This window comes from Ambystoma mexicanum, chromosome 1p (genome assembly GCF_040938575.1).
Source record: "Ambystoma mexicanum isolate Mex_15411 chromosome 1p, UKY_AmexF1_1, whole genome shotgun sequence".
Classification (NCBI taxonomy): domain Eukaryota; kingdom Metazoa; phylum Chordata; class Amphibia; order Caudata; family Ambystomatidae; genus Ambystoma; species Ambystoma mexicanum.
This window is the reverse complement of record NC_090921.1, coordinates 1,275,603,755-1,275,631,610: the sequence shown is the minus strand read 5'-3', so window position 1 is coordinate 1,275,631,610 and position 27,856 is coordinate 1,275,603,755. Positions and strand designations below refer to the sequence as shown.

Here is a 27,856-nt window from a genome sequence, read left to right as displayed (position 1 = left end):
GATCCAACAATAGCTTAGAAACCATGAAATCAGGGATAGAGAGATACCATTGCTTTACAAATGTAAATGTAACTAAGAGGATAAGAGGTTTGTGTAACGCTCACCTGGTTCCCACGGAGGCGCGGCGTCGAAGGCGCAGAACTCTGAAGATGGACAGGAAGGGCCCCTCTATTCTGGCTTCCCTGGCTCGTTGGATACCCTCCTTAGGGTTTGGAAGGATGAGCTCTCCATCCTGCTTCTGATGCAGGGGCGCGTTGAAACCCAGTTACTTCACTGGATTGAGGATTGATGGGAGTTCAGGTAAGCTTGACTGTTCAGGTAAGGAAGGCGCTGTAAAAGTTCTGTTCAAAAGTTCAAGTTTAATAATAATGTTCGTTGTCTAATTGCAGCAAGCGCTAATGCTTATGTCTTTTTCCCCTTAGGGGCCGGGGTTCGGAGTGCCGGAGATATGGCGCCGACCCGAAGTGAAACAGTTCTGGATGAGCGCTCAGGTAATGTCTTTGCATTCGCTCATTCAATGTCTTTGTCTTTTTTCCCCATAGGGGCCGGGGTCCGGAGATGCCAGGAAGCGGCAGGACCCGAAATGCAGTGGGAATAATCCAACAGGTAAGACTTAAAAGGAAACTGAGCTTTCCTTATTCCTTTTCTCCCTCTCACCTTTGTTCTTGTCTTTTTTCCTCTAGGCGCCGGGGCGTAGCTGAATTCGGAAGATCGCTGCTGAAGATGGAAGCGCCTTGCAAAAGGTGAGTAAAATGCAGCGCTGCAGTGATCGAAACAAAATGCCTTTAAAATGATGTCTTCCTTTTCAGGGCCGTTGGAGAAATGACTCCGGGATGCAGATTTAGCAGGTAAGGGCTTTTCTTCTCCTATTCTCTTCCTTTCTCCCCTTGCAGGTGTTCCAGGGTGCTGGCAGGCGTGGCTGAAGTCAGGATGCAGGAGCTGACACGGTGAGCGTCCAGCTGCTAGGTGCAGAACAACGCGAAACACGTGTGGCTGTTCGGGTGGGGTTTAAATAGCCTTGGAAAAGGTTCCTGGTATGTATCCTTCCACCAATCAGGTATGTATCCTTCCCCCGACCACACCCGGGTGGTGAAGTAGTCCTACAGGTAAAGTAGTCCCATTCAGGCCTCAAGAGGGCCTGGATGAAGCAGCAAGGTCTGCATCAGGTAAGTGTGCACCCAAGCACTTAAACACATATCCTCTTCTATGAGCCTGGCGCCTAAGGCGCCAGGACTGAGTCCAAAGGGCCCCGACTTGGGCCCGCTGAGAATTCCCTGGGGAAAATGATGTCTGCCTCTGGGGTTGCTGGGCCCGGCCTGGCTCCTTGGAGGTAGGCATCATGACAGTACCCCCCCTCAAGGCCCCTCCCAAGGTCTTTTCCTCCGGGGGTTTTGGTTTGTGCGGGAATCTCCGATGGAATCGTTGAATTAATCGTGGTGCGTGAACATAGTTACTGGGTTCCCAAGATCTTTCCTGAGGTCCATATCCTTTCCAATCAACAAGATAGAAGAGTTTCGACTTAACTATCTTGGAATCTAAAATGTCTTTCACTTCGAATTCTAATTCTCCATCAATTTGGACAGGGCCTGGGGGCTCAGACAGTCTGGTTCCAGGTTGTACTGGTTTTAGAAGAGATGCGTGAAAAACGGGATGAATCCGCATGTTGGATGGTAAATCGAGTTTAAAGGCCACTGGGTTGATAATAGCTTTGATGGGGTAAGGCCCAATGAATCTGGGATTAAAAGTTCGCTGACCCTTGAGGGGTAGATGTTTAGTTGCTAGCCATACCTGATCTCCTACTTGGTAAGGAGGAGTTTTACTTCGGTGCAAATCAGCGTTTTCTTTATACTTTTTCTTGGCTTGCTGTAAGTGGGTTGTAGCTTCTTTGAAGGCTTGGGTTATTGTGGAATGTAGGTGATTTACTGCAGGCATCTCCAGGGTCAGAGGTGGATCTAGGTCAGAGGTCCGAGGATGGTGACCATACAGGGTATAAAAAGGAGTCTGTCCGGTTCCAGAATGCACTGAATTGTTGTATGCATATTCTGCAATCCAAAGGATGTCTTCCAATTTAACTCGGATTGGTGTAACATGCACCGCAGATATTGCTCGAGAGTCTGATTGGTTCTCTCGGTTTGTCCGTCGGTCTGGGGGTGGTGGCTGGTGGATAACCGCACGTCTATTTGTGCTAGTTGGCAACATTTCTTCCAAAAGTGGGAGATAAATTGACTTCCACGGTCTGAGACTAATATGGAAGGGAAACCATGTAACCGCACTATATTTTCCATAAATTCCTTGGCCAAGGTGGAAGCTGACGGCAATCCTTTTAAAGGGATAAAATGGGCCATTTTGGAGAATAGATCCACTATTACGAGAATCGTGTTGTAACCACCACAAGGAGGCAGGTCAGTTATAAAGTCCATTGACAAGGTGTGCCAAGGTGCTGGTGGAATGTCCAAAGGTTGAAGTAGGCCGGCTGGCCTTTTCTTTTGACTCTTATTTTGGGCACAGATTCCGCAAGACAACACAAATGACTATGTCTTTTCTCCAAGAAGGCCACCAGAAGTGGCGTTTGATCTTTTCTTCTGTTTTCGCGATACCGGGGTGTCCTTCCATTAATGATTCATGATGACGGGTAATGACAAGTTCCTACAATTCTTTACTTGGCAGAAATAACCGCTCTTGGAAGTAGGGTAAATCATCCTTAACGGTGTAGTGAGGACCCTTTTGACTCCATTCCAGTAAGGCAGAAGAGTCAAAAAGCTGTTTTACTTGAGCTTGGATGTCCTCAATGGTTTGCAATGAAGTCAAGCCCAGAATTCTTTGTTCCGGTATGATTGGCACATGTTCTAAACTCGAATTGGGTTCTTCCATGCCTATCCGGGATAAGGCATCTGCCTTACCATTCTTGCAGCCAGGGCGATAGGTAATTACAAAATCAAATTCCGCAAAGAATAAAGCCCATCGGAGTTGTCGCGAAGATTGAGCTTTGGCCGTCTTTAAATACTGCAAATTTCTGTGGTCCGTAATTACGGTGATGGTGTGTCTTGCACCGAGAAGATAGTGACGCCAAGCCTTGAAAGCTGATTTAATAGCCAGTAGTTCTTTGTCGGTAATTGCATAATTGAGTTCAGGTGGAGAGAATTTTCTGGACCAAAAGGCTACAGGGTGTAGTTGGTTAGTTTCTGGGTCTCTTTGCGACAGGACAGCTCCCATGGCCGAACTGGATGCATCGGTTTCCACGAGGTAAGGGAGATCTGGGCGCGGGTGCTTCAATACAGGTGCAGAGGTGAATTTGGTTTTCAGGTCCTGAAAGGCTTGTTCAGCCTCAAGAGTCCATTCAAAGCGTTTATTTTTCTTTAGGAGAGCTGTGATGGGTTGAACAGTTCGAGAAAATTCCGGGATGAACCTTCGATAGAAATTGGCAAAGCCAAGCATGCTTTGCACTCCCTTCACAGAGCTAGGAGATGGCCATTTGAGAATGGTGTCCACTTTCCTCGAGTCCATTCGGATTCCTTGAGGTGTCAGGATGAATCCGAGAAACTCCACTTCTGTGGTATGAAAAACGCATTTTTCGAGCTTGGCAAATAATTTGTGCTGGCGCAATTTCTCAAGAACTGCCCTAACATGGTTTCTGTGATCAGATTCTGAGGAGGAATACACCAGGATGTCGTCAATATAAACGATGACACAAACATCGATAAGTTCCCGAAGAACATCATTCATGAAGTACTGAAAGGCGGCAGGTGCGTTGCACAAACCGAAGGGCATTACTTGATATTCGAAGAGCCCAAATTTGGTGCGGAATGCAGTCTTCCACTCGTCGCCCTCTTTTATACGTACCAGGTGGTAAGCTCCTCGGAGATCTAGCTTGGTGTACACACGAGCATCTTTTACTTGGTCGATAAGCTCAGGTATCAGGGGCAAAGGGTAACGATTCTTAATCGTTATCTGATTTAGGGCGGGGTAGTCAATACAGGCTCTAAGGTCTCCTTCCTTTTTAGGTACGAAGAACAAAGCGGAAGAGACTGGTGACTTTGATGGGCGAATGAAGCCATTGGCCAGGTATTGATCCAAATACTGGCGCAAATGCAGGTTCTCAGGTTCAGTAAGAGCATAAATCCTACTACAAGGTAGTTGTGCATTGGGTACCAAGTCGATTTGGCAATCGTAAGATCGATGGGGAGGTAAGGTGTTAGCCTGCTCTTTCTGAAAAACGTCTTGGAATTCTTGGTATTCAGATGGTAGCTGTACAGGGGTGGAAGTTACAGAGGCTAGACCCATAGCTGGATTCCTTGGGTAACAGGTTGGTTCACAATCAGGAAAAGTTATCTTCTTTGCTCGCCAGTCTATTCTCGGATTATGTGTTTCGAACCAAGGGATACCAAGAAGTACTTGAAATTGTGGGGCCTTGATCACATCAAACACGATTGCTTCCCGATGTCCGTCCTGACCCACCAGAGTGATTTCAACTGTGGAATGCGTTACAGGCCCTGAGGCTATTTCGGTTCCATCAACTGTAGTAATTACATCTTGGGTTACTTTCGGGCGGAGAGGAAGCTTAATCCTGGAAGCCAATTCACGGTCTATGTAATTTCCAATAGCTCCACTGTCTATGTATGCTTTTATAGCATGCAACTGCTGAGGCTGTTTTGGGTTCACAAGCACCATTGGCATGACAAAATGCGAGGTCAAAGAGTTTGTTTTCAAGCTCGGCAAGCGGACCCCTATGCTTGTCGGGCTAGGACGTTTCCCGAACCAGGTGTCAATAACTCGATATCAGTGGCTCCACCCACCTTCTTGGGTGGTTTAACTGGACAACTTTGAAGAAAGTGACCGGAAGTTCGGCAATACAGACAAAGTTGCATTTGTCGCCTTCTCTCTCGTTCCTTCTGCGTTAATGGTCCTTCAACACTGCCAATTTGCATAGGTTCGGAAACGTCAGTACTCTTGGAGTTAACGTGGGTCTTGATAGGTACTCTGGTTTCATACTTGAGCCGATCTGCTTTTCTATTTTGAAGTCTGTGATCAAGTTGAACCACTAAGTCTATGTAGTCTGCGCAGGCCTGGGGTGGATCTACTATCTGAGCTATAACATCTTTAAGCTCTCCGCGCAGGCCTCGATGAAACAATGTGATCCTTTTATTTTCAGGCCATCCGGTTTCCACAACTAGTCTATTAAAGGTGGCGATATAGGACAAAAGATCCTGATTACCTTGTCGTAAGGATAGCAGTTCGTTGTCAAGGGCCTGTCCCTGCGAGTGTCGAGCGAACAATCTTTCCATGCTGGCCTGGAAGCCCTGGAAATCCCGGAGAATGGGATCATCCTGATTTACCAATGGAATAGACCAATCGGCAGCACAGCCACTGAGGTAAGATAGTACAAAGGCTACTTTGGTCTGGTCGTTGGGGAAGGCCCCGGGCCTGCATAAAAAGTGTAAACGGCATTGGTTCATAAAAACGGCATATTTCTTGGGATCCCCCGCAAAACGTTCCGGCGGGGCCAAAGGCATGTGTCCAGGTAGATTGATTTGTACCGGGTTATTCGAACCCATTGTTGTAGAAATATCTCCGGAAACAGGTAAAGGAGTGTGCTCTGCCTGGCCCTGCAATAACCTTTTGGCCAGATCATCAGTTCTTTCCTTGGATAGGATTAGTTCCCTTCTGAGAGCATTAGTCTCCTGGCGGGCTGAGTGCACTTCTGCCCGTAATTCCCCTAAAAGATGGGCCAGCTGATCTGTCTCGGAAGTCTCCATAGCGCCCAGGTGGGAAATTGTGGTAAGGCTTCGCGTTCTGTAACGCTCACCTGGTTCCCACGGAGGCGCGGCGTCGAAGGCGCAGAACTCTGAAGATGGACAGGAAGGGCCCCTCTATTCTGGCTTCCCTGGCTCGTTGGATACCCTCCTTAGGGTTTGGAAGGATGAGCTCTCCATCCTGCTTCTGATGCAGGGGCGCGTTGAAACCCAGTTACTTCACTGGATTGAGGATTGATGGGAGTTCAGGTAAGCTTGACTGTTCAGGTAAGGCGCTGTAAAAGTTCTGTTCAAAAGTTCAAGCTTAATAATAATTTTCGTTGTCTAATTGCAGCAAGCGCTAATGCTTATGTCTTTTTCCCCTTAGGGGCCGGGGTTCGGAGTGCCGGAGATATGGCGCCGACCCGAAGTGAAACAGTTCTGGATGAGCGCTCAGGTAATGTCTTTGCATTCGCTCATTCAATGTCTTTGTCTTTTTTCCCCATAGGGGCCGGGGTCCGGAGATGCCAGGAAGCGGCAGGACCCGAAATGCAGTGGGAATAATCCAACAGGTAAGACTTAAAAGGAAACTGAGCTTTCCTTATTCCTTTTCTCCCTCTCACCTTTGTTCTTGTCTTTTTTCCTCTAAGCGCCGGGGCGTAGCTGAATTCGGAAGATCGCTGCTGAAGATGGAAGCGCCTTGCAAAGGTGAGTAAAATGCAGCGCTGCAGTGATCGAAACAAAATGCCTTTAAAATGATGTCTTCCTTTTCAGGGCCGTTGGAGAAATGACTCCGGGATGCAGATTTAGCAGGTAAGGGCTTTTCTTCTCCTATTCTCTTCCTTTCTCCCCTTGCAGGTGTTCCAGGGTGCTGGCAGGCGTGGCTGAAGTCAGGATGCAGGAGCTGACACGGTGAGCGTCCAGCTGCTAGGTGCAGAACAACGCGAAGCACGTGTGGCTGTTCGGGTGGGGTTTAAACAGCCTTGGAAAAGGTTCCTGGTATGTATCCTTCCACCAATCAGGTATGTATCCTTCCCCGACCACACCCGGGTGGTGAAGTAGTCCTACAGGTAAAGTAGTCCCATTCAGGCCTCAAGAGGGCCTGGATGAAGCAGCAAGGTCTGCATCAGGTAAGTGTGCACCCAAGCACTTAAACACATATCCTCTTCTATGAGCCTGGCGCCTAAGGCGCCAGGACTGAGTCCAAAGGGCCCCGACTTGGGCCCGCTGAGAATTCCCTGGGGAAAATGATGTCTGCCTCTTGGGTTGCTGGGCCCGGCCTGGCTCCTTGGAGGTAGGCATCATGACAGTTTGTGGATCATCCTGGTCCAGCATATTCCGCGAGAGATAAGGTTTGGTTATTCACCAAATACATCTGTTTGAAGGGAAAGAATAATAGTCCTAGATTTTTGGGTCCCTTTGAAATTGAGAAAATCATCAATCCAGTGGCTGAGAGATTAGAAATGTGTATGAAGGTTCATACAACCTTTCATGTGAATTTACTAAAGCCCTTGCAGAAGGGAACTAGATTAGGACCCCTCCCCCCACCCTTTAGTTGCAGAAGATAACTGAGGAATTTGAAATCAGAGCAATTTTGGTTTCTAGAAGAGTAATGGAGAAATTGCAACACCAGTTAGAATGGGAAGGCTACCACCCAGAAGAGAGGTCCTGGGAAACATTCTGATGTGCATGCACCACTGTTTGTGACAAGGTTGCACAAGAGACACCCATTGAAATCAGGGTCTGGGAGAGGAGGTACAGTACAATGGCAGGGCTGATTCACAGGGTAGGAGGCCGCTTCAATCATAGGTAGTATTAATCTGAAATTTCTTTTGTAGTTTATACGATAGGGAGGTGGTATCATTTGGTAAATCCTAAACTAGGCTTATTCAGGAACCAGAACCTTTCCCAAGCCAACATGGTAGAAGTGCATCTGGATGTTTATTGGTTGAAAATCTAAACAGGAACTGCAGCCAACACTCTAAACTGCTTTACAAAGATTTCATTAACGAAGCTCCTGTTTTGAACAAACAAGCTGCTGATTCTGCCCAAGCATTGTATTTTGAGAAGACCTAACAAGCTTGGAGGAAATTCGTGGGACACTGGAGCAAATACGGTGGGTCACAGCACATCAAAAAACAAAAAAAAAAAATAGAATTCAGCAAATGTCAATTGAACAGTAAAGAATGGAGGACATAGCTCAGGAGACTAGTGCATAAATAGTTGGATTTGCAAAGTGAATTGAAATGAATTGTGGTGAGCGTTGAGGGAGACGGCTATACAACATCGGACGACCTCATAACTGTGTCATGAGATACTGCGCAGAACTGAGACAATTCGATTTAGTGTAGTCTCTCACTTCAATAGAGTCTTCACCTGCACCCAACTTGTTGGACGCTTTCCAAACAGTGTAGAGCGAACATTTAAAAATGTTTAAAACTATTGAACAAATTAAGTAAAGAGTATCCCCACTGTGTAGCTGGTGTACATTCTATCTGTATCAGAGTAACGGCACAGGGAGAAGTGGCTCTGTACCATGCAACTAAGAATTGCTGCTCAAGAGAACAGGGCCCCCTTCCTATGAATCATGTCAGAGCATAAACTTTGAATGAAAGCCAGCCCATTCATTTGCATTTGGTTTCCAGGAATTTAGTTTGTATTAAAGGCACCAGAGGCTGACAGACAGCAATAAGGTGTTTCCGATGGTCTACATCAGTGGTCTAAAAAAACTCCCAGCAGCAATCGATAAGTTTGTTTTATGAACCATATTCACATGTACAGTAAAATCGATAGTTATTACGGCCAGTTATCCAAGTTAGGCTTCTAAGAATTCAATACTCTAGAATACATTTGTCTGAACAAGTCCTTGGAGTGATAGAAGAGAAAGGACTATTTGAGTCCTAGTAAGACATTAACTAATACTAGGATCTATGGGATTCAGAAGAGACTAGAAAAATCCCAATCCAAGCAAGTCAATTTAATATATATTTATTCTTGCATACCCATATACAGTCTTACCTAGACAACGTTGGTTGGCACAGTTTGTTCAAAATGAAATGACCAACCAGATAGGCTGTGGCAATTGTTATTCACGGATGATCGTAAATCTGTCATAATTACATTATTCTATTTTATTAAGGACATTTGTATAATGCTGGGAGAATAGTTTGTGAATGGATTTTAATGGACATAATTGTGGCTTCAGTGGCTGTGCAATTAGGTCAATGAATCTTGTGTAACGTGTCCATTAATTCTTGATGTGTACATAGTATATGATTAATTTGTATGAGCTTTTGTAAAGTATGAATTTTGCTTAATTGTGTATAAATGTATGTCATAATGTGCACAATTCTTAAATAGGTCATACATGGAAAAATGATTATGTGATAGAGAGAATTCATGTGTAAGGTTTTGTAACCATATCACAAAAAAATAAATACCCCCTCAGCTATTGGCGGAGGAGCACATGTAATCAGGGGAGATTCGGAGGAGGGTGGTTTGTTTAATTCAGAAGCAGCATTTGTTTTACCATCTTCGCTCTTCCCATTCCTGCAGATACCCACACAGCTTGGAAGACAGGAAGTCTGGTTTATTATTTTATCCACTTCCCCTTCCCTCCCTCCCCCCTTGGTTTGTCAGGTTCTGCGGGGTTCAGCAGCTCCCATGGACCAAGCAACTCAGGACCTTACACCTCTGCAGAAGTTTTCATCTCATGGTATTCAACTTGAAGGTGCCTGGAACAGCAATTCAAACACCACCATCGACCAAAACTAAAGCAAGTGTGCAAAAGGGACCTCTGAACCCACAACCCCTGGTCTTCCCTTGATCGGCTCAAGCACAGTATCCAGAACCTCAGCAGAGGTCTCTGGAGAAATCTGAGTCAAGCTCTAAGTTAGCATACCGGTTTCTCTCAGCCCTACAAAGGGTTACATGAGCGTAAAGTTCTGTTCCTATTGCTCTCTATCCTGACTTAAGAGTGATGGCAACCTGGTCAATGATCCCTTCCTAGGCCTCTCCTAGTGCAGTGGGAATGAGAGAGATACTTACCTGAATTTTCCTCAGCTAAGAATCTCAACCACTGGCATCATCCTATCACAAAGTAAACCTACTTGAAAAATATAACTTTTGGAACGGTTGACTTTAGGGAACAAGGTCACAAACCCTTTTAGGGCTAAATTTACTAAGTGCTACACTTATGTTGTGTCTTCGGCTTGAGAAACTTGCAAACTCGTCACTTGTCCTCCCTGTGGTCTTGCAAGACAGTTCTTGCACACTTGGTGCGGGTCTACCTAGGGGAACCTGGTATTGCACGAGGGCCAAAATTAAAAAGGAGTATTCACCATGAGTGCCGAAGATGGACAGGAACCAGAAAATATACATATTTTAAAAGTGTATGTTAAGGCATTCTAGGTTGGCGAACAAGAGGAAACGATGTTCAAAATTCAGTGCTGAAACTATCAGTAAAATATATTTCAATTCCGCTTGAGGATGAGCTTTCCTATATTACACATATCAAAATGTCTGCAAGACAGCGACCAACCCGATGGCGAAAAAAATAATCTGACGACATTGACGTGTAAAGGAATATGGTTAACTGTACACGTAAGGTAGGGATAGTGCTACAGATGCACCCACCCCAATGCCCTTTTCTAACTGGAAAACAAACAGCGACTTTAATACTCCACACCAACCACCGGATGTCGGCATATGCATAGCAGGTGAACTAAAAAGATTAAAAATCCCCAGAAATAAATATAAAGACAGAAACATTTGGAGTTTAAACAAGAAAAAGAAATATTAGAAGCCTAAGAAAAAGGAAAACAAATTTCAGTGAGCGAAGACTACAGCATAGTAATTCATAGTGAGAATAGTTAGGATCAGTTAGAATGAGGAGAGGTTCTTTCAGTCCAGAACCTGAACCAAATTCACATAAGTTATTCATCATTCCAAACAAAACAAAAAAGAAGCAAAACCAAATCTCCGTCAAGCATTAGGAGGAGCAGCACAGGTAAATGGTGTTGGTGTCACACAGAGCCTTGACATGTGTAGAGCTACTATCTTTAGTGAGGCCCGTCGAGGAAAACTTGGCTGTGTGTGATTTCCTGTCTATTTGCTAGACATTTTGTTTGAAACTTTGATTGTAATTCCGTATTAATTTCGTATGAACTCTTACCCATGTATCCCATGCATTTTATGAATTATATTTACGCATGAATGGTACTTCTTAAATGTTTAATTACTTTTAATGGACTATGATTTTTATTATCCTTTACGTGTAAAGTCTTTGACTAACACATTCAAGTATAAAATAAAAAATAAAATGATAGACATAGTGACGTGAAGTTACATAGGATCGATTGATGTATAAACATACCTGGTATCTGTTTTCTCATCCTCTGTTCTGCAGATTCCTGATCTATAAGAGCGAGAAAGAATCAGTTTTAGCCACTTGCCCTTTCCCTTCTGGGGCCACATTAATTTAGTTGAGAGTAGCAACACCTGGAAAAGCAATTTTGGGAGGGTCTGTGGGGTTCAGCAGCTGCTGCGGAATTTGGCCAGTGGTGACAACCGTGCAATACTCTCACCTTGAATCAGAAGATCAACTATGACAACATTAACAACTAAAAACAGTGCAAGCAGAATCATCCTGTTACAAACTAAGAAATGTATGTTTTAAAAAGTTGCCACTTTAAGTTAAGATATTGCCATTTATTTGTGGTTGAATTGCCACTTTCTTTTTTGCCCCAGGCCGGATTGCGGCATTCTCAATCCTGGTTAAGCACCTACTGCTTTTCCTTAGTGGGAAACCGACATTTCACCTCCAATTATCTTCAATGGACTACTGAGAAGAGGAAGGGTGGGAAGGTTTCCAATTTGCAGCACACGGCTCCTATGTTTGGGTGAATTGGACATCCTATATGGGAGCCACACTAAACCATCAAAGAATGTCAGCAGAACGTCTTCAGCCCACTGTCCATGTTTTAGGTGCACCAAACACATCAGGTTCACATGAGAGGAAACACCTCGCCTGAGGGGGATGTCTATGGTGGTGTCACAGGAAAGGCTGCAGGCTTCACCTCCCTCTGTGGATTTTGAACAAGTATAAAGTGATGGCTCTATTCATTAATGAATGATTTTCCCCTAAGTACACAATGCATCACTGGTGGAGGGCTCTATTAGACCCCTGTCTACAAAGCCCTCTTCGCAGTCCTGGCAGGAACAGGTGTTAGGCAATGTCCTCAAGAAGCAACGTTTCCATATTCTATGGACCCCTAAACATCTTGCTTTACACACAGTCCTCACTTTTTACAGTCGCCGTGAAGCCATTGAGTCACGGGATGGAGGGCTGAGTCAGTCCGTGATAGCCGAATCCCCTTGCGTCGCACAATGATGGTCACAGAAGAGTCGCTTCCCACGTCAATTCCAGTGTTCCAAGATATGGTGTAGTGGTGTATTTTGCAATCTTCCTCCGGAACCGAGTGCAGCAGCTCCTGTGACCAGCCGGACCAGTTTCTGCACCCGCTGCGTCTGGACTTCTAGGACCAAAAGAAAGGCGGGAAAACGTACCTCTGACGACCACTTCCAGATCTGCTAAGTCTGGACCATAACTGAAGTAAGGGCAGTGAGTAGTGAGGATACTTACAGGTGGCCTTATTTCACCCAAAGGGCTTTCTAACTTTGGGCCACGTTTTTACCACCATTTGGCATGGCTAGTACTAAAGCCCTCCGAAAGCTGGGAATAGTTTTGTTAGTAACAATAGATGCTTACCTAACTTATGAATCCTTCCTCACATCTTCAGACCAGGTTTAACATTTTCCCGGCTCCGAAAAGTATTGTAACTTTGTGAACTTTACGCATTCCTGTACACTTTTAAGCACATGTTGAACATTGGGCACAAGGCCCCATTCACCATAGGGCTGCGCTTTTATAAAATGAGGATTGAAATTCCGAAGAGTGTTGGTGCTAACTAAATTACTTACTATCTTCCTTTACAGGTAATAGTGAAGTAATTGATTTATAGGCACTAACAAATAAACTGTATATATGTTCTATAGTAGAGTGTTGTGGGATACTTTACATGCAGTTATCCATATTTCATGTGTTGTCCTGGGCCTATAATAAATATTTTATAACTAACTGTCCAAGTATCATTCTTGGTGCTTCACTGTGTGGACTCATTGTGGACCCTTGACCCCCCACTCACCGCCCCTGAGACTAAGACTTGATTGGTGTGGCTTCAGCTCACAGAAGTAATTCCTGTTTGCCAACAAGGGTGGCCTCCTAAACATCTGTTCTTCAGGCCAGAGTTTATAAATCCATTCCAACAACATGTAATCACCAGAACGTAAATACTGTGTGGACTCAGCTGCATAGTTTTCCTTACCTAAGGGGTCACCACCACCAGAGTGAAACACTAGTCCTTGCAGTTCAATTGTGGGGCTCCGCACCTTCTGCTGTCGGACCAGCTTGTCCAGCCGTTTTGCCGCCACAGTGTAAATGGCAGGGTCATCTCCACCAATGGCTGTGAAAAGAAAAAAATAGGTTGTCTATATTATATAAGAAACAATACCCACAACCACCCCTTCAGAGCCCTGAAGAGCTGTGCCCAAAAAACAGGCAGTCTCAAGGTGCTAAAAAAATCTAGACATTTAGGTTTTAACAAAATGTTTGACTGGCATATTCTAAAAAGGAAAAGGAGAGCTCTGTTAAAATTGAGCATCACATATTTTTCATGAGGCACAAGAAATTGCTGTATTTTTTGTTATTTTCAAGACACTCTGATCTTCTCCTTTCCCTCCTTATCTGACGATCGGTTGTCAAAAATCTCCAACTGTCTCTCAGTCATCAAATCGTGGATGGTGTTTCACTCGCTCATGCTCAAGACCAAGACTAAAGTTCTCTACTTCCCATCCAAACAGACCAGCTCTTCCTCTCTCTCCCAAGTACCTTCCTTACTTCGACCCATCTCACAACCTAGCGCTCTTCATCTCAAAATCTGCCACTGCAGCCAGACTAATCATCCTCAATATCAGAAGAATCTGTAATCTTTAAAACTGCTAAACAGCTAATGCCATCCTTAGTCCTTTCCAGATCGGACTACTGTGCCAGTCTCCTCTGTGGCCTTCCCAACTATGCTTTTTCACCTCTGGACAAAGTCTTCAACATTGCAGTTTGCATACTTTTCCAGCTTTCTCGCTCCAGCTCCTCTGCCAGTTGACAGATTGGCTGGCTATCTAAACAAAGAGCCAAGTATAAACTTCCCATCTTCAAGACTATCCACGGACTGGACCCGCCATACCCATCAGCTCATCTCACTCCCTAGACTCCCCCTCACTCGTTACTAATCAACCTTGGCTCACCTTCTTGCCACTACTCAAGACCCCGGTGCTCCCTCTAGTTTCCATGCTCTCTCCTCGCTCCCCTACTCTGGAATTCTCTTCCTCTGGAATACTCCATACTACGCCAACTCTACCACTATTTAAATAGAACCTCAAAGCCCTCCTCCCTTCTGAAGAACCATTTTCCAAGCACTCTACGTTACTCCACCATCGACTTCTTTACAACAAGGCCGACTAGGCCCAGCCCTACGGCGATTGCCAGAGGACCTACCGTTTATTTTCAATGTACTGGTTGTAATTCTTTTAAATATAAAGCCAATTTTATTTCTCCGAGTCTGGCGGATCCAGAATATTGTAATTTTAATCTAGGCATTCCACTAGGACAGCTAAAGTCTTTGATGGCCAAACCTTTATATATGTTTGATCTTTAAAAACGCTTTATTATTACAGTGACTTTAAAAAAATTAAAAAAAATAAGAAAACTCATACCAAAGCGAGCATGCTTTAGGTATTTAGTGATTGTCATACAACTCTCACCTATGACATATATACAGCTCTGGTCTTCCCAAAATGCTCTTTAATATGCAAAACAGCCAAAACCTCATTGGTTTTATTGCTGCCCCTTCACATAATCTTTGGAGTTTTCTAATCAATACACATACACTGTGTTAAGCAATCACTTTTATATTCAAATGCACAACATGCATTTTTTTAAAACCCTTGCATAAATGAGGGTTTTCCCTTCGGAAAACGGAAAATGATGCATCATTTTACAATATTAAACGTGTGCCTATGCTTAAGTCAAGCACAGAGTTCCTAAGGGTTGGGACTAAAATGATGCTCAGAAGCAAGCACTGATTTCTCTCCCCAGCCCAACATTTCAGAGGTCTGTGGCCGCCCAAAAGGTGCAAGCATGAAATAGATCATAGAGAAGTTGAAATAGCGAAGAGTATTATTGATATTTTATTTGTATTGCACTCATACATGTGTTTCAGAGCGCGACAAAAGGGAGAACAAAAACAACGATCTTACTAGGCCCAGTGACATTGAGAAAGTGTAGGGGGGGTTTAGTTCCAAAGGGGGGGGGGGGGGTGAAGTGGAAAGTGCTGTGCATAGGAATGAAAAACAACAAATGGTAGTGCAGCCAGCAAGTGGCAAGTGCTAGGTGATCAGTGAGGAGAAAGGTGGGGCTGTAGGGTTACAGATACAGACCCAAAGCGCAAGGGTTGCCAAGAGGCCATGCAGGTAGTACCTGGGCCCGAAATCAGAGGGTAACCAGGCACACAATGCCTAAGCAGAACAGATCAACAGGGGAGAGGAGGAGAGAAGGCAGAAGCAAAGAGGAAGGTTTTGAGGTGCGAACAGAACGGGAGATGGTTCTCCTCAAGTTTGAGAGTGGCAGGGAGGCTGTTCCAGAGAGAGGCCCCAGCCGAAGACAGATCTACCCCCAGCACGTTTCTTTGAGAAACGACTGACCCTGGGGGAGTTGGAGGCTGAGGAGCGAAGAGTTCGAGAGGCAAGGTATTTGCGGAGGGAGAGTTGAAGGTATTTTGGACCCAGGCCCCAGAAGGCCTTGTGGACAATGCAAACGGTCTTGAGTTTAATCCTTGCAGCCACTGGGAGCCAATGAAGAGATTTCAGGGCTGGAGAGACACGATCCCAGGTCTTGAGGCCCAGGTCAAGTCTTGCAGTCCTGTTCTGGATGAGTTGCAGAGGGCGGAGAGTTGAATCAGGGAGATTTAGAAAGAGGCTGTTGCAGTAATCCAGTCTAGAGAACCAGGTCTCGAGATACAGTGAGCTTCTGGGCGGGGGGGAAGGAGAGGAAATCTATAAACTAAGGGGTACCTGGTTGTAATCCCTGGTCCTCCAGGAAAAATACTCTAAACATATACAAAAACGGACCAATGAGATAGGGGATGAGACATGTGCATTTATCTTTTTATAAATACCAATAAATGCCACAGTCTAAATTCAACTTGATTTTTTAATTATCATAAACAATTTAATTTCAAAACCGTCTTACAAAATTCAACTCACACACAATCATTCCTACAATCCAATCTCACTTTCTCTTACAAATGATGCATTTTACACCTATATCCATGACCTCTTGGTCATAATCAACAATCTGTAATTGTCACACTGAATTTCCCTCTGCCTGTTGCCAGATGGTTTTATCTGCATATAATTAATTTCACAGAGGTAGTTGTCAACATGTGTTTTGGTTGTCTGTTAGGACTTCAGAAATCATGTCCACTTGGTAACGCAACCTTCATCAGGATCAAAAACAGGAGGTTTTATAATTCCCATTTAACAAAGTAGGATGAGTCACACCACTTGCATAGTGTCCTGGCGTCTTTAAAATTGCCCTTTGATGATCAAACATATCCTCAGATGATTGTGAAGGAAATACTCAATGCCCCAAATAATTAATCTGTATTGTCCCAGCCGATCGTATCCAAGTCTCTAAGCCGACTCTTAACTAAGTCTTCTGTCAACCACGGTCGCAGAGGAGTTGTGAATGCGATGCGGTGGAATACTTAAAGAGACACCGGGGCAACATAGCCGATTTGAAGAAACGGATTTGAAACTGTTTGAAGCCTATTACAGGCTATTACGAAGCTTTATTTAGAAGGATTGAAACCAATGTTGCACACTAGAAAATTATTACATGGTGTACCCACGCAAAACAATAGACGATCGGCTGAGACAATACAGATGAATTATTTGGGGCATTGAGTATTTCCTTTACAATCATCTAAAGATACATTTGATCATCAAAGGGCAATTTGAAAGACGCCAGGACACTATGCGAATGGTGTGACTCACCCTACTTTGTTAAATGGGAATAATAAAACCTCCTGTTTTCGTCCTGATGAAGGTTGCGTTACCAAGTGGACATGATTTCTGAAGTCCTAACAGACAACCGAAACATGTGTTGACGACTACTTCTTTGAAATTAATTATATGCAGATAAAACCATCTGGCAACAGGCAGAGGGAAATTTACAGTTTGAAAATTACAGATTGTTGCATGCCGCCCTGCTTCCTTAAATAGAACATTGTGGTGGTACTGTCCGCCAACACCCTCACTACCACTCAGCAGAAAAAATGACCTTAGGGCCCAGTGCACCGCCCTCAACTAGAGTACATTGATATGCAATGAAATCTCCTCCCAAGAGCATAGGCCCTGTACCTGTGAGTCGTCAAGGTGTGCCCCCAACCCTAACTGGGAAGCGTCTGCCATGATCGTGAATTGGCACTCCGGCTCCAGCAAGAGCATGCCCCTTACATGATTGGGCGTGCAAGTCCACCACCGAAGGGCGTCCACTAAGCCCTCATCGACCACCAGCTTGTCCAACCATAATCCTTGACTCTGCGACCACCTGTCTGCGAGGAACACCTGCACCGGCCTCATGAACAGGCGGCAATTAGGAAGGAGAGGGAGACAACGCCATGGCTCCCAACAGCGGCATGTAACTTCGGACCAAGACCACTGTACCCCTTCTCCATTCGCCTGCCTTGGATCACAACTTGTCCACTTGCTCGCTGGAAGGTTTTACCAGATTGTCCTGTGTAAGAAACTGCACCCCAAGAAACACCAACTCCCTGGACTGCTGCTGAAACGCCAACGAGTGGCCGAAACGCACCGTGTCAAGCACCCAGCGATCTGATGTTATCCGCTGCCACTCATCAACATGGTTCGCCACACTGCCCCCCAGTAGATTGTCCATATGTCAGTCAATGTTGAGCTTTTGACTGCCTACCTTTAGCAGCCGAGGCTTGTGAACCTCTCTTCTGCTGAGCTTCAAAGTCCCTGCTCTTCTGAGCTGACTGCACTGATCGCTGATAGCCTTGAGACGAGTAGCTGGAGCGCCTTTAACTTCGATCTCTGGAGGAGGCAAACCGGGCATTACCCGAGGCTCCACGAAAAGCTTGAAAGGAGCGAAAAGAGCGACCACCTTGCAGGGAACCCAAAGACTTTGCCGTCTCTGTATCCTCCTTCATACCCTTCAGGGCCTCATCAATCTTTTCCGCGAACAAGTGTTCACCCCCACAGGGCATATCGATGACCTTATACTGAACTTCTGGGTGAAAATCTGTACACTTCAACCAGGCCTGCCGTCGGAGCACCACCCTGTTATTAATTTGCTTAAACCCAGACTGCGGCAGGTCCACAGCAATATTGATGCTGTGGTTGGAGGCCTCCTCCCCCTCCCAAACCAACAGCATTGCCTCCTTACGGTGTTGCTCCGGAAGATGGTCAAGAATCGGGGCTAGCCCCTGCCACATTTCTCAATCATATCTGGCCATAATTGCCAAGGAATTTGCAGCCTTCACAGTCGTAGCCCCCAACGGCAGGACCTTCTTCCGAAGCACGTCCCGTCTCCTGGCCTCACTGTCCATTGGAATAACACATTTGTGTTGGCTTCTGGCCTTACGGCTGGCTGTCGCCGACACCACAGACTTGGGCGCGGGTTGCGTCACGAGTCATCTAGGGGTAGACTCTGGCACCTTGAATTTCTTTTCTAGACAACCCATCACCGCAGGCTCAGAAAACAGGTGGCGCATCATCGCAGGCCCTCCTGCCACACGTGGTTGAAAATCGGAACCGAAAAGACCACCTTCCGTTGCTTTCCCATATGGTCCAAGAGAAAGCAATCCTTACGTTCCTCTTCAGGCACCAGTCCAAACTCCTGACACGCCTTGCCATCATGGTGTGGAATGCCCAATATCATCCGGCGGAGATGGTTGTGGCGGACTACTGAGCTGCTCCACCTCAGGGTCTGTGTCCCAGGGGTTGTCGCTCATCGACGAAGAAACCGTCGATAGGGTGGCAACTGGAAAACTCTCCGGGTCTGAATCCGGTAATTACCCTTCCTCAGGATGACTCAGTGGATGGCCCAACCCCATCGGCAATGGCAACTGTGCCGGAGGCTACTTCCTAGGGGCCACACCAGGCAAACCTTCGACCACCGGCACCGCAGGACTCTGAGGCGGTGGCAGCCTGATATGCAATTGCCCCAATGACCGGCGCGTATTCAATACTTGTAAAGACAGCAGAGATTGCTGATTAGCCAACGGGTAAAGAGGCGGCCCAGCCCCCACCCCACTCGACGTCAATGGCCTCGCACTCTGCAGACCCAGAGCCGACTGATCAAATAGCGGCTCTTGTTCCTCCTCCATCCCCGAGGAAACCGAATATGCAGTTGGATCTTGCTGCAAAATGTCCACAGAAAGCCTGGGCCCAAAGCCGACAGACTGAAACGGCCCACCCATCAGCAACAAGCCTTCCGACTCCATCTGCGTCCACAACAGCAGTGGCCCACTCTGTCCGTCAGTTGGAACCGCAGACTGCACCACCACCAAGGGAATATCCGTCGATCTGGTCGTCAGAGCTGCGGCTTCCAGGAGCTTAGCCTTCACCAGAGACCCAGCTTTCTTGGAAGGCGAACCGGAAGGGTGCTTTGAAGACTCTCGGCTGGCCGAAGACTTAGGATGATCTCTGGACGAGTGCTTCGAGGAAGACTCCTTCGGCTTCGCCTGTCCTCTGTCCGACACCTTTGACTTCTTGGGCCTACCACCAGACCCCTTGGACTTGCAAGGCCGATCTGACTTCGAAGGGGGCAAGTGGTTCCTCCCTTTCCAATGAGGACACCTGGACGTAGATGACTTGCTACCTCTCCCCAGCTCCGACCTAGGCAACTCCGTCCGTTGCTTTTTAGCGGGGGATTCCGCCGAAGCTGCTCGGCAGTGCTTGGAGGCCTTTTCCACTCTCCCTGAAGACTGCCTCCCTCGGGCCGTACCCACCTCCGAAGCATGGCATATCTGGCAGACATCCGCCGAGTGATGGGGGTAGAGACAGTCGGTATGGCCATCTCCTTCGAATACCTTCTTAAGGCCGCAGGCAGCACAAGGCCGAAAGAGACTTTCTGGGCCACAGATGACATACCGGCCAATACAAAACCACGTGCAAACATGAAGAAAAACAAGGTAATCCCAACAGTTGGAGATGGTTGAAATCTGAAGGGAAGCCGCGGGCGGGGCTATTTATAGCAGACGTCCTATTGGCGTGGCCTAAAGCACCCAAAAAGAAAGTCGATAGGACACTAAAGTGTCATCGTTTTCCATAGGAAAACGGCAAGTTAAAGTTACTGAGGTTTCCCCGCCTCATGACGGGAAATATTCACAGCATGTGAATCCATGAAAGATCCAATGCTGGAGAAGTTTGGACAGCGCAGACAGTGAACTTGGGTGGGGGGGGGGGGGTGCATGCACTTATTTGGGCCTAGGGCAGCAGAAAGCCTAAATACACCACGGTCCATCACCCTGCTTCCCTCTTTCCCTAGTCGCGCAGACAACCCTACAGCACTTTTCCATCACCCCTGCATCCTTAACTTAGCACCATGTCATTCTATCCCGTCCACATCCCTGGTTTATGTTTCCACCTTCCCCTGCAAAATCTGGTCTTTAGGTCACATTCTCTCACCCAATTGTCAGAGACCCATGCCCTCGACTTTATCAATTTGAAACTTTGTACGTGTTTTTGTGCCAGAAATGCATTGCTGTCCTGTGATTGTTAGACACTATCAAATGCTGTGTGTGTCCACCCTGGGGACCCAAGGCAAAAACATTTGACAGTGCCACTCTGGGCCCCTTAGGTGCAGGCAGGTACTCGTAGGGTAAACCGTGCATTCAAAGGCATAAACTATAGTGAAAATATATTGTAGAACATATGTGACAATTGCAATCAATTGACAAGCTTTTGTATGCAGTTTTGTCAGCGGCTGTGAACAGATTCTGAAAGAATGGAGGCAACGAATCTGCCAGACATAAAATTCCTTGGCTTCCTTTGGGAGCGTATGCAGAACCACTACATGTCTAACAAATTTATGAATGGATACGCCTAAGAAAAAGTCTGCACCTCACACAATCTTCTGGAGGAAGTAAACACAATCAAGAAGTTAATCTAGCATCATAGTAATCATATGCATCAGTGTGCAGAGAGCCGACATAAGCCTTAATAGGGCAACATTCAGCACCCAGGGAAAAGCAACTTGCATGACATGTGTAGAACCTACTTGGACTGTAAAATATTTCACCAAATTACTAAAATAGAGAAAAAGCTTAGCATCCAAAGAATTCCTAGTAATAGGGTGTGAAACCATCCTACCTGCTGGTGGGATGTCTACACACAATGACTCAGAGTGCTGTTAGGAAAGACCTTTTCTTTTGTTGCAACTTTCCCCTACATTGTTTTCTATGGAACCCTATTCTTTTTGCTGTTTTTTATCGTGTCCTGACTTTTTGAAGGGAATGCCTTCAGCTTCACTTCCCTGTTGGTCATTTGTTATGGGTAAAGTGACTAGTTCCTCAGACTATCCATACTGGGAAATGTTCCCTTTTGAATTCTTATATTTTTACAGTGCACATAGCACCTTGCAGTTCAATGGGGATTCTTTTGCATTACCCTAACATTTTAACACATGGGATTTTTGGTTACTTGTATATGTCCCTAAAGAGAAAACGGAGGCGGCAACCGCATATAGCTTGGTAGTTGTCCCAGATTGGACAACTAAAGGCTGTTTGAATGTTGCAGATCCTTTCCATCGGTGGGTTTGGACTTCCTATTCGCCAAAACTGGAGCTGAAAGGAATACTCCTTCAGCCATGCTTCAGATCTACGTTGGAGCCAATAACCCTTAGAAGAGCAGCCTGTTGAGGACCAGAGGACGACTTCTGCAGTGCTTAGTATCCCCTCCAACGATTGGCCTGGTGAAGCCCTACTCCTCTGCCTGATCTCCGAAGACCCTTGTTGGGGCTTCAGCCCTTGGACTACTGGGACCAGCTAATCAACACCATCAATGATCCTGCCCCTCAGAGCCTTCGGAAGTGTCCTTGGACTGCCTGGAGGACCGACCAGCTCCCTTGTGAGCTACCTCAACAGAATAGCCTCAGTTCAACGGTCAAGCCCGGAACTTCAGTGGTCACCAGCTTGTGCCAGAAGTCGGTGGCTCCTGACGTTTCAGCTTACTAACATTAAGGGAACCTGTCCTGGAGCTGCTTCTTTGACTGCAAGTGGTAGGACACTGGCCCTCTCCTACAAACTGTGATCGGCGCTGGAATTCTCCTTTATCCATTCCGTGAAGCGTGCTGAACAGGTCTGCATCGTAGAAATCTATTTCTTCTTTGCATCTTGCAGTGGCACCTGACCGAAAGGATCCTCAAACCTCTAACCTCATGGCACTGTTCCCACCCTCCACCCCCCTTGAGCTACATAGGATAACATTGTGTACAAAGCCCTTTTGTCACCCATCTAAGTTACCGTCGGTCGTCAAACATGGGATATCCTGTCACTGAGTTAGCCAGTCTTCTGGTAAATTGTTGGTGAACATTTAATAGACTATTCTGTATAACCACCATAAGTCCATTGATTCACTTTAGAGAATCCACACCTGTGATAAACCTCGTCTTGGAACCTGTAACTTTTGGGAACTAGACCTCATACATCTTACGGGTGGACTCCTAAAGTATAGGAAATTGAGCTTGTGATTTTTTTCATCATTTGAACCATCTTACCCATTTCACCTGGTTATTTAACGATGTAGTGAAGGAACATACTGGCAATTGTATATCGGATACATTACTCACCGTATTCGTATTTCTGATGCTTGTATCAGATCAGATTAACATGCTATGCATAGGCAGACATCGAGAGGTAGCTGCAGAGTATTACATTTTTTTGTTTTCGAAACTCACAAAGGGATGTCGACAGGGCATGCAAGTAATACTATCACTAGTTTAACAAAGGTAGCGGGCGCCCCTCTCTCGCAAGAACAGACATGATAACCTGTTCAGTGGTTATTAACCACTTGAGAGTTCGCAGCCACTGCTTTTACCCACTGTGCCTTTCACAGATGGGAAATATCCATTTGCATATCAGTCTTTGTCCTGCCCAGGGGAAGTCCAGCACCGAAATACAATGGCAATTCCAATCTGAACGAGAGTACCACCAGCAACCCCATACACGTGTTTCACCCTTGTTGGGGATCATCAGTGAGGTGAAGCTGATGCCTCTCTAAGCACAGTGAGAGGGAGACCTCTCTCGCTATCAGGTTATCATGTCTGTTCTTGCGAGAGAGGGGCGCCCGCTACCTTTGTAAAACTATTTTTTAAGGAACCTGGGATTGGTAACCCTAGGTCTCCTGGGGGCAACCAGACGTGGTCTCCCTCTCACTGTGCTTAGAGAGGCATCAGCTTCACCTCACTGATGATCCCCAACAAGGGTGAAACACGTGTATGGGGTTGCTGGTGGTACTCTCGTTCAGATTGGAATTGCCATTGTATTTCGGTGCTGGACTGCCCCTGGGCAGGACAAAGACTGATATGCAAATGGATATTTCCCATCTGTGAAAGGCACAGTGGGTAAAAGCAGTGGCTGCGAACTCTCAAGTGGTTAATAACCACTGAACAGGTTATCATGTCTGTTCTTGCGAGAGAGGGGCGCCCGCTACCTTTGTAAAACTATTTTTTAAGGAACCTGGGATTGGTAACCCTAGGTCTCCTGGGGGCAACCAGACGTGGTCTCCCTCTCACTGTGCTTAGAGAGGCATCAGCTTCACCTCACTGATGATCCCCAACAAGGGTGAAACACGTGTATGGGGTTGCTGGTGGTACTCTCGTTCAGATTGGAATTGCCATTGTATTTCGGTGCTGGACTGCCCCTGGGCAGGACAAAGACTGATATGCAAATGGATATTTCCCATCTGTGAAAGGCACAGTGGGTAAAAGCAGTGGCTGCGAACTCTCAAGTGGTTAATAACCACTGAACAGGTTATCATGTCTGTTCTTGCGAGAGAGGGGCGCCCGCTACCTTTGTAATACTATCACTAGTGTGACATCCAATGTACCCATGGTACATCACGCTTCGAGGTCCCCCAGATTAGTTTATTTTTGACATGAGGTAGCATGAAGTATAGTGCGAGTACAGATGCAATAAAGCAGATCAGAGTAGATAAAGCTAGAAAACATCTATGCACCTTCTACTCCACAGGGGAGGAAGGGTGGGCGCATGTGAATCTAAGCAGATACAAGCAACAGAAATACAATGACGGTGAGTAATGTGTCACTTCTGAGGCTTGTGGATCTGCTTAGATCACATGCTATGTATAGATTAGCAAGCAGTGTCTGGAGAAGGTGTTGGGTTGTGAGAAGGTACTGCAGCAAATATATGTTTAAGTACTGCTTGTACCACCTGTGAATCTACTTTAGAATGTGTGTCAATGCAGTAATGCCGAGGAAAATGATTTATAGAACTCCATGTAGCTGCTTTGCAAATGTCATCCAGTGGGACGTTTGCAATAAATGTCAAAGTAGCTCCTGTACCACTGGTAGAGTGGGCACTTGGTGTGAAAGGCAGAGCTTTGTTTGATAGGGAGTAGCAGAGCTGTATGCATTTCACTATCCATCGGGAGATGGCGTTTTTTTTTTTTAAAATGAGATCACCCTGCCTGCCGGGTGCTATGGAGACAAACAGGTGGTCTGCTTTTCCGAGCGGTTTAGTCTTGTTTACATAATAAAGAACCGCTCCCCTTCTTACATCTAGTGTATGGAGTTTTTTCTCAGCTGAGTTTGAAGGGTTTTGAAAGAAAGCATGGAAATTGGCTATGAACTTAGATGAAAATCTAGGGTGTTTTCTTGTCTTTGTGGATAACCAAGAAAGGGGTTTGCACCGACAAAGCTTGTAGTTCACCGACTCTTCTTATGGAGGTGGCGGCTACCAGAAAAGAAGTTTTATAGGTTAGGTGTTTAAGGCTGGATTTGTGCATTGGCTCAAAGGGGGGGACCTATGAGCTTTGCAAGTACCACATTTCAATCCAACCCTGGGGGCGGGTTTGAAATGGGGCGAGGGGGTTGAGCCATTTTACTCCCTCCAGGCATGCTTTAACGACAGGGACTTTCCACCAGGACACCTTGTTTTGAAAAGGGATATATGCGGATAGAGACGCTAGGTGAACTTTTGATGGGAGTCGAATACCAGGCCAGAGTCTAGTAAGTGGACCATGTAATGATGTGTGATGGAGTACATTCAATAGGGTTTACATTTTTTGACTGGCACCATATTACAAATCTTTTCTATTTGTTAAAGTAACAGTGTCTGGTGTTTGGTTTAAGTGCCTCCTTGAGGATTTCCACACAGCTTTGAGGTAGTTTGAAATGACCAAACTATGGCTTCAGGAGCCAAGCTGCCAAGTTCATAGATTGAAGATGTGGGTGTAACGTTGTACCCCCGTGTAGGGCGAGCATGTTGCAGGGGCACGGATTGGATCGCACATCGCCAGTTTGTGCAGATGCAGAAACCAAGGTAGTCTCGCCCACAAAGGAGCAACCAGGATTAGAGTTACTTGATCATGGTGCATCTTGTGCGCTATCCTGCTCAGGAGTGAAGTTGGGTGAAAAGCATAAGCACATTTCCCTGACCAGCTCATCCATAGTGCAGTCCCCTTGGATTTGGGAAGCCTGGATGCGAAGTCTGGCCATTGTGTGTTTAGGCTTGTGGCGAACAAGGCTAAATGAGGATAGCCCCCAGAGGGAAAAGATATTGTTTAAAATGTCTCTGCTGAACTGCCATTTGTGCTCTTCGGGTAGGGGATCTCTGCTTAACTAGTCTGCTAGAGATTTGAGTTCCCCTGGTCTGCCATGTCTGCTAGAAAATTGAGTTCCCCATGTCTGCTAGAGAATCGAGTTCCCCTGGAACGTGTTAAACACTAGGAACATGTTCCACTTGAGTGCCCACTTCAAAAATGTTTGGGCTAGCCTGGACAGACTTGGAAAGTGTGCCTCTCTGCTCGTTTATGTAAAACATGGCAGTGGTGCTCTGTGAGGACTTGTACTGTTTGACGTGTTAGATGCACTTGAAAGGTTTGTACGGCCTTTAGCACTGCTAGTAGTTCCAAAAGGATTATGCGATTCTGGGCTGTGATCTGCGTCCACAGGCCATGCACTGTGTGGTGAAGTTAATGGGCTCCCCACCCGGTGAGTGATGCGTCTGTTCCAACAATCGCTTGCACTGTAGGGTTGTGAAATGGATTTCCTTTTAACAGATCTTTTGTCCACCAGCGTGGTGCTTGAACTTGAATTGGCGAAACAACCACTAGATTGTCCCACTGACTGCTTGCCTGAGACCCTTGTTTTGCTAACCACTCTTGCATTGGGCGCATGCGCCACCATGCGTGCGTAACCAGGTAAATGCATGAAGCCATCATCCAGAGCAAGAACATTTCGACGGTTATTTGGTGACCAGCTAGATACTGAGGTATTTGCAGCAGTATGTTTTGCACCCTTTTGTTTGATGGGAAGACTAGCCCCTCTCTTTATGATAGCTCCCAAGTACTGTTTGGTTCTGCTTGGAACAAGACTTGATTTTTTCTCGTTGACTGAGAATTCCAATTGGAAAAGAAGATTGATTGTTTGATTGTTCTTTTGGTATTTTGCTTGCAGGTTTGAGGGGATTCCCAGGTTATCAGCCATTCGTCCAGGTAAGGGTACACAGGAATTGATTCTCTGCGTAGGTGCGCCGCCACTACCGCTAGTACCTTGGTGAATACCCTTGAAGAGGAGGGTATGGCGAAGGGTAGCACCTTGAATTGGTAGTGTTGATTTCACTATTTTGAAGTGCCGGAATCTTCTCTGTGCTGTGAACATTGAAATATGAAAGTATGCATCTTTCATGTCAAAAGTTGCCATGTAGTCCCAGTTTCAGCAGTGGGATTACTTCTTGTAGCTTGACATACGTGTTTGCACGGCACAGGTGTAGGACAGGGTGCATTGTTAAGTCTTTCTTTGGTACAATGAAGTCCATTCAATAGATACCCTTGTTACCTGGTTTGCCAGGACGATTTCTATGGCGTCCTTTAGCATAAGTGCTTTGACCTCTTCTAGCAGGATGCACAATTCTTCCTGCGTAGTTTGCCTTTGTCTTGGCGGGTGTTTGCATTAGTTTTAAGAAAAAGCCTCCCACCACAGTGGCAAGTACCCACTTCTCCGACGTGATCCCCCTCCCATGCGTGGGTAAAAAGAGAGATGCAACCTGAAACTGGAGAGACATGGCAGGGGACCTGTAGCGTGTGGTCATTGCTTGGGTGGGGTGGAGCCACCTCTTGAGGAGTATGATCTGCCTCTACTTCTGGACCTTCTGTGTCCCCTTTGAAAATTCTGTTGGGAGGACTGCCCCTGTGAGGAACCCCCAGATGAACTCTGCCCGCCCTAGTTTTAGTTTGAGGACCGTTGGGAGTTCTGTCCTCTATACCGGCGTGTATTAGAACCTCCTCTCTGCACAAAGGATTTGTTTGTGAATTGTCCCAGGAATTTGAGTGCGTCATATTCCTCCTTGGCACTCTTTAGTGCGTCCTCGACCGCTTTATCAAATAATACATTGGGCTTGATAGGCATATTCAAAAGTGTGGCTTGCGTCTCCAGCTTGAAACCCGATTGACGTAGCCATGCATGGTGTTTGATGAGTGTACCTTCAGCAATAATCCCGCCTGCATGGTCTACTGCGTCCAAATTATTTTTAAGGATACAACTTTCTACTGGTCTACCCTCATCTACAGTTTGCAAGAGCAAAGTCTTTAGGGGTTCTGGGGCCTAATCCATTTGCTGTGAGATCTCGTCCCACTTGTGGAAATTATAACTGGACAGCAGCGTAGTGTTGTTCGCCATCTTCCCTTCGTAAGCAGCAGAGGAAGCTACTTTCCTGCCTAGGGAGTACATCATTTTGCTCTCCTTG

At 46.0% G+C, this 27,856-nt stretch overlaps 1 protein-coding gene across 4 annotated transcripts in view; it reads right to left on the bottom strand.

The window, feature by feature from the left end:
• BCL2L12 (BCL2 like 12) overlaps window positions 1–27,856 on the bottom strand; it is a 513,616-nt gene that overhangs the window by 134,859 nt on the left and 350,901 nt on the right. For all 4 annotated transcript variants that reach the window (XM_069605212.1, XM_069605217.1, XM_069605213.1 and 1 more), the window contains 2 exons: window positions 13,115–13,252; window positions 11,104–11,145 (listed from right to left, as the gene is read on the bottom strand). In XM_069605212.1, coding sequence (XP_069461313.1) covers window positions 11,104–11,145; window positions 13,115–13,252 — 180 coding nt within the window. The remainder of the gene's footprint in view (window positions 1–11,103; window positions 11,146–13,114; window positions 13,253–27,856) is intronic.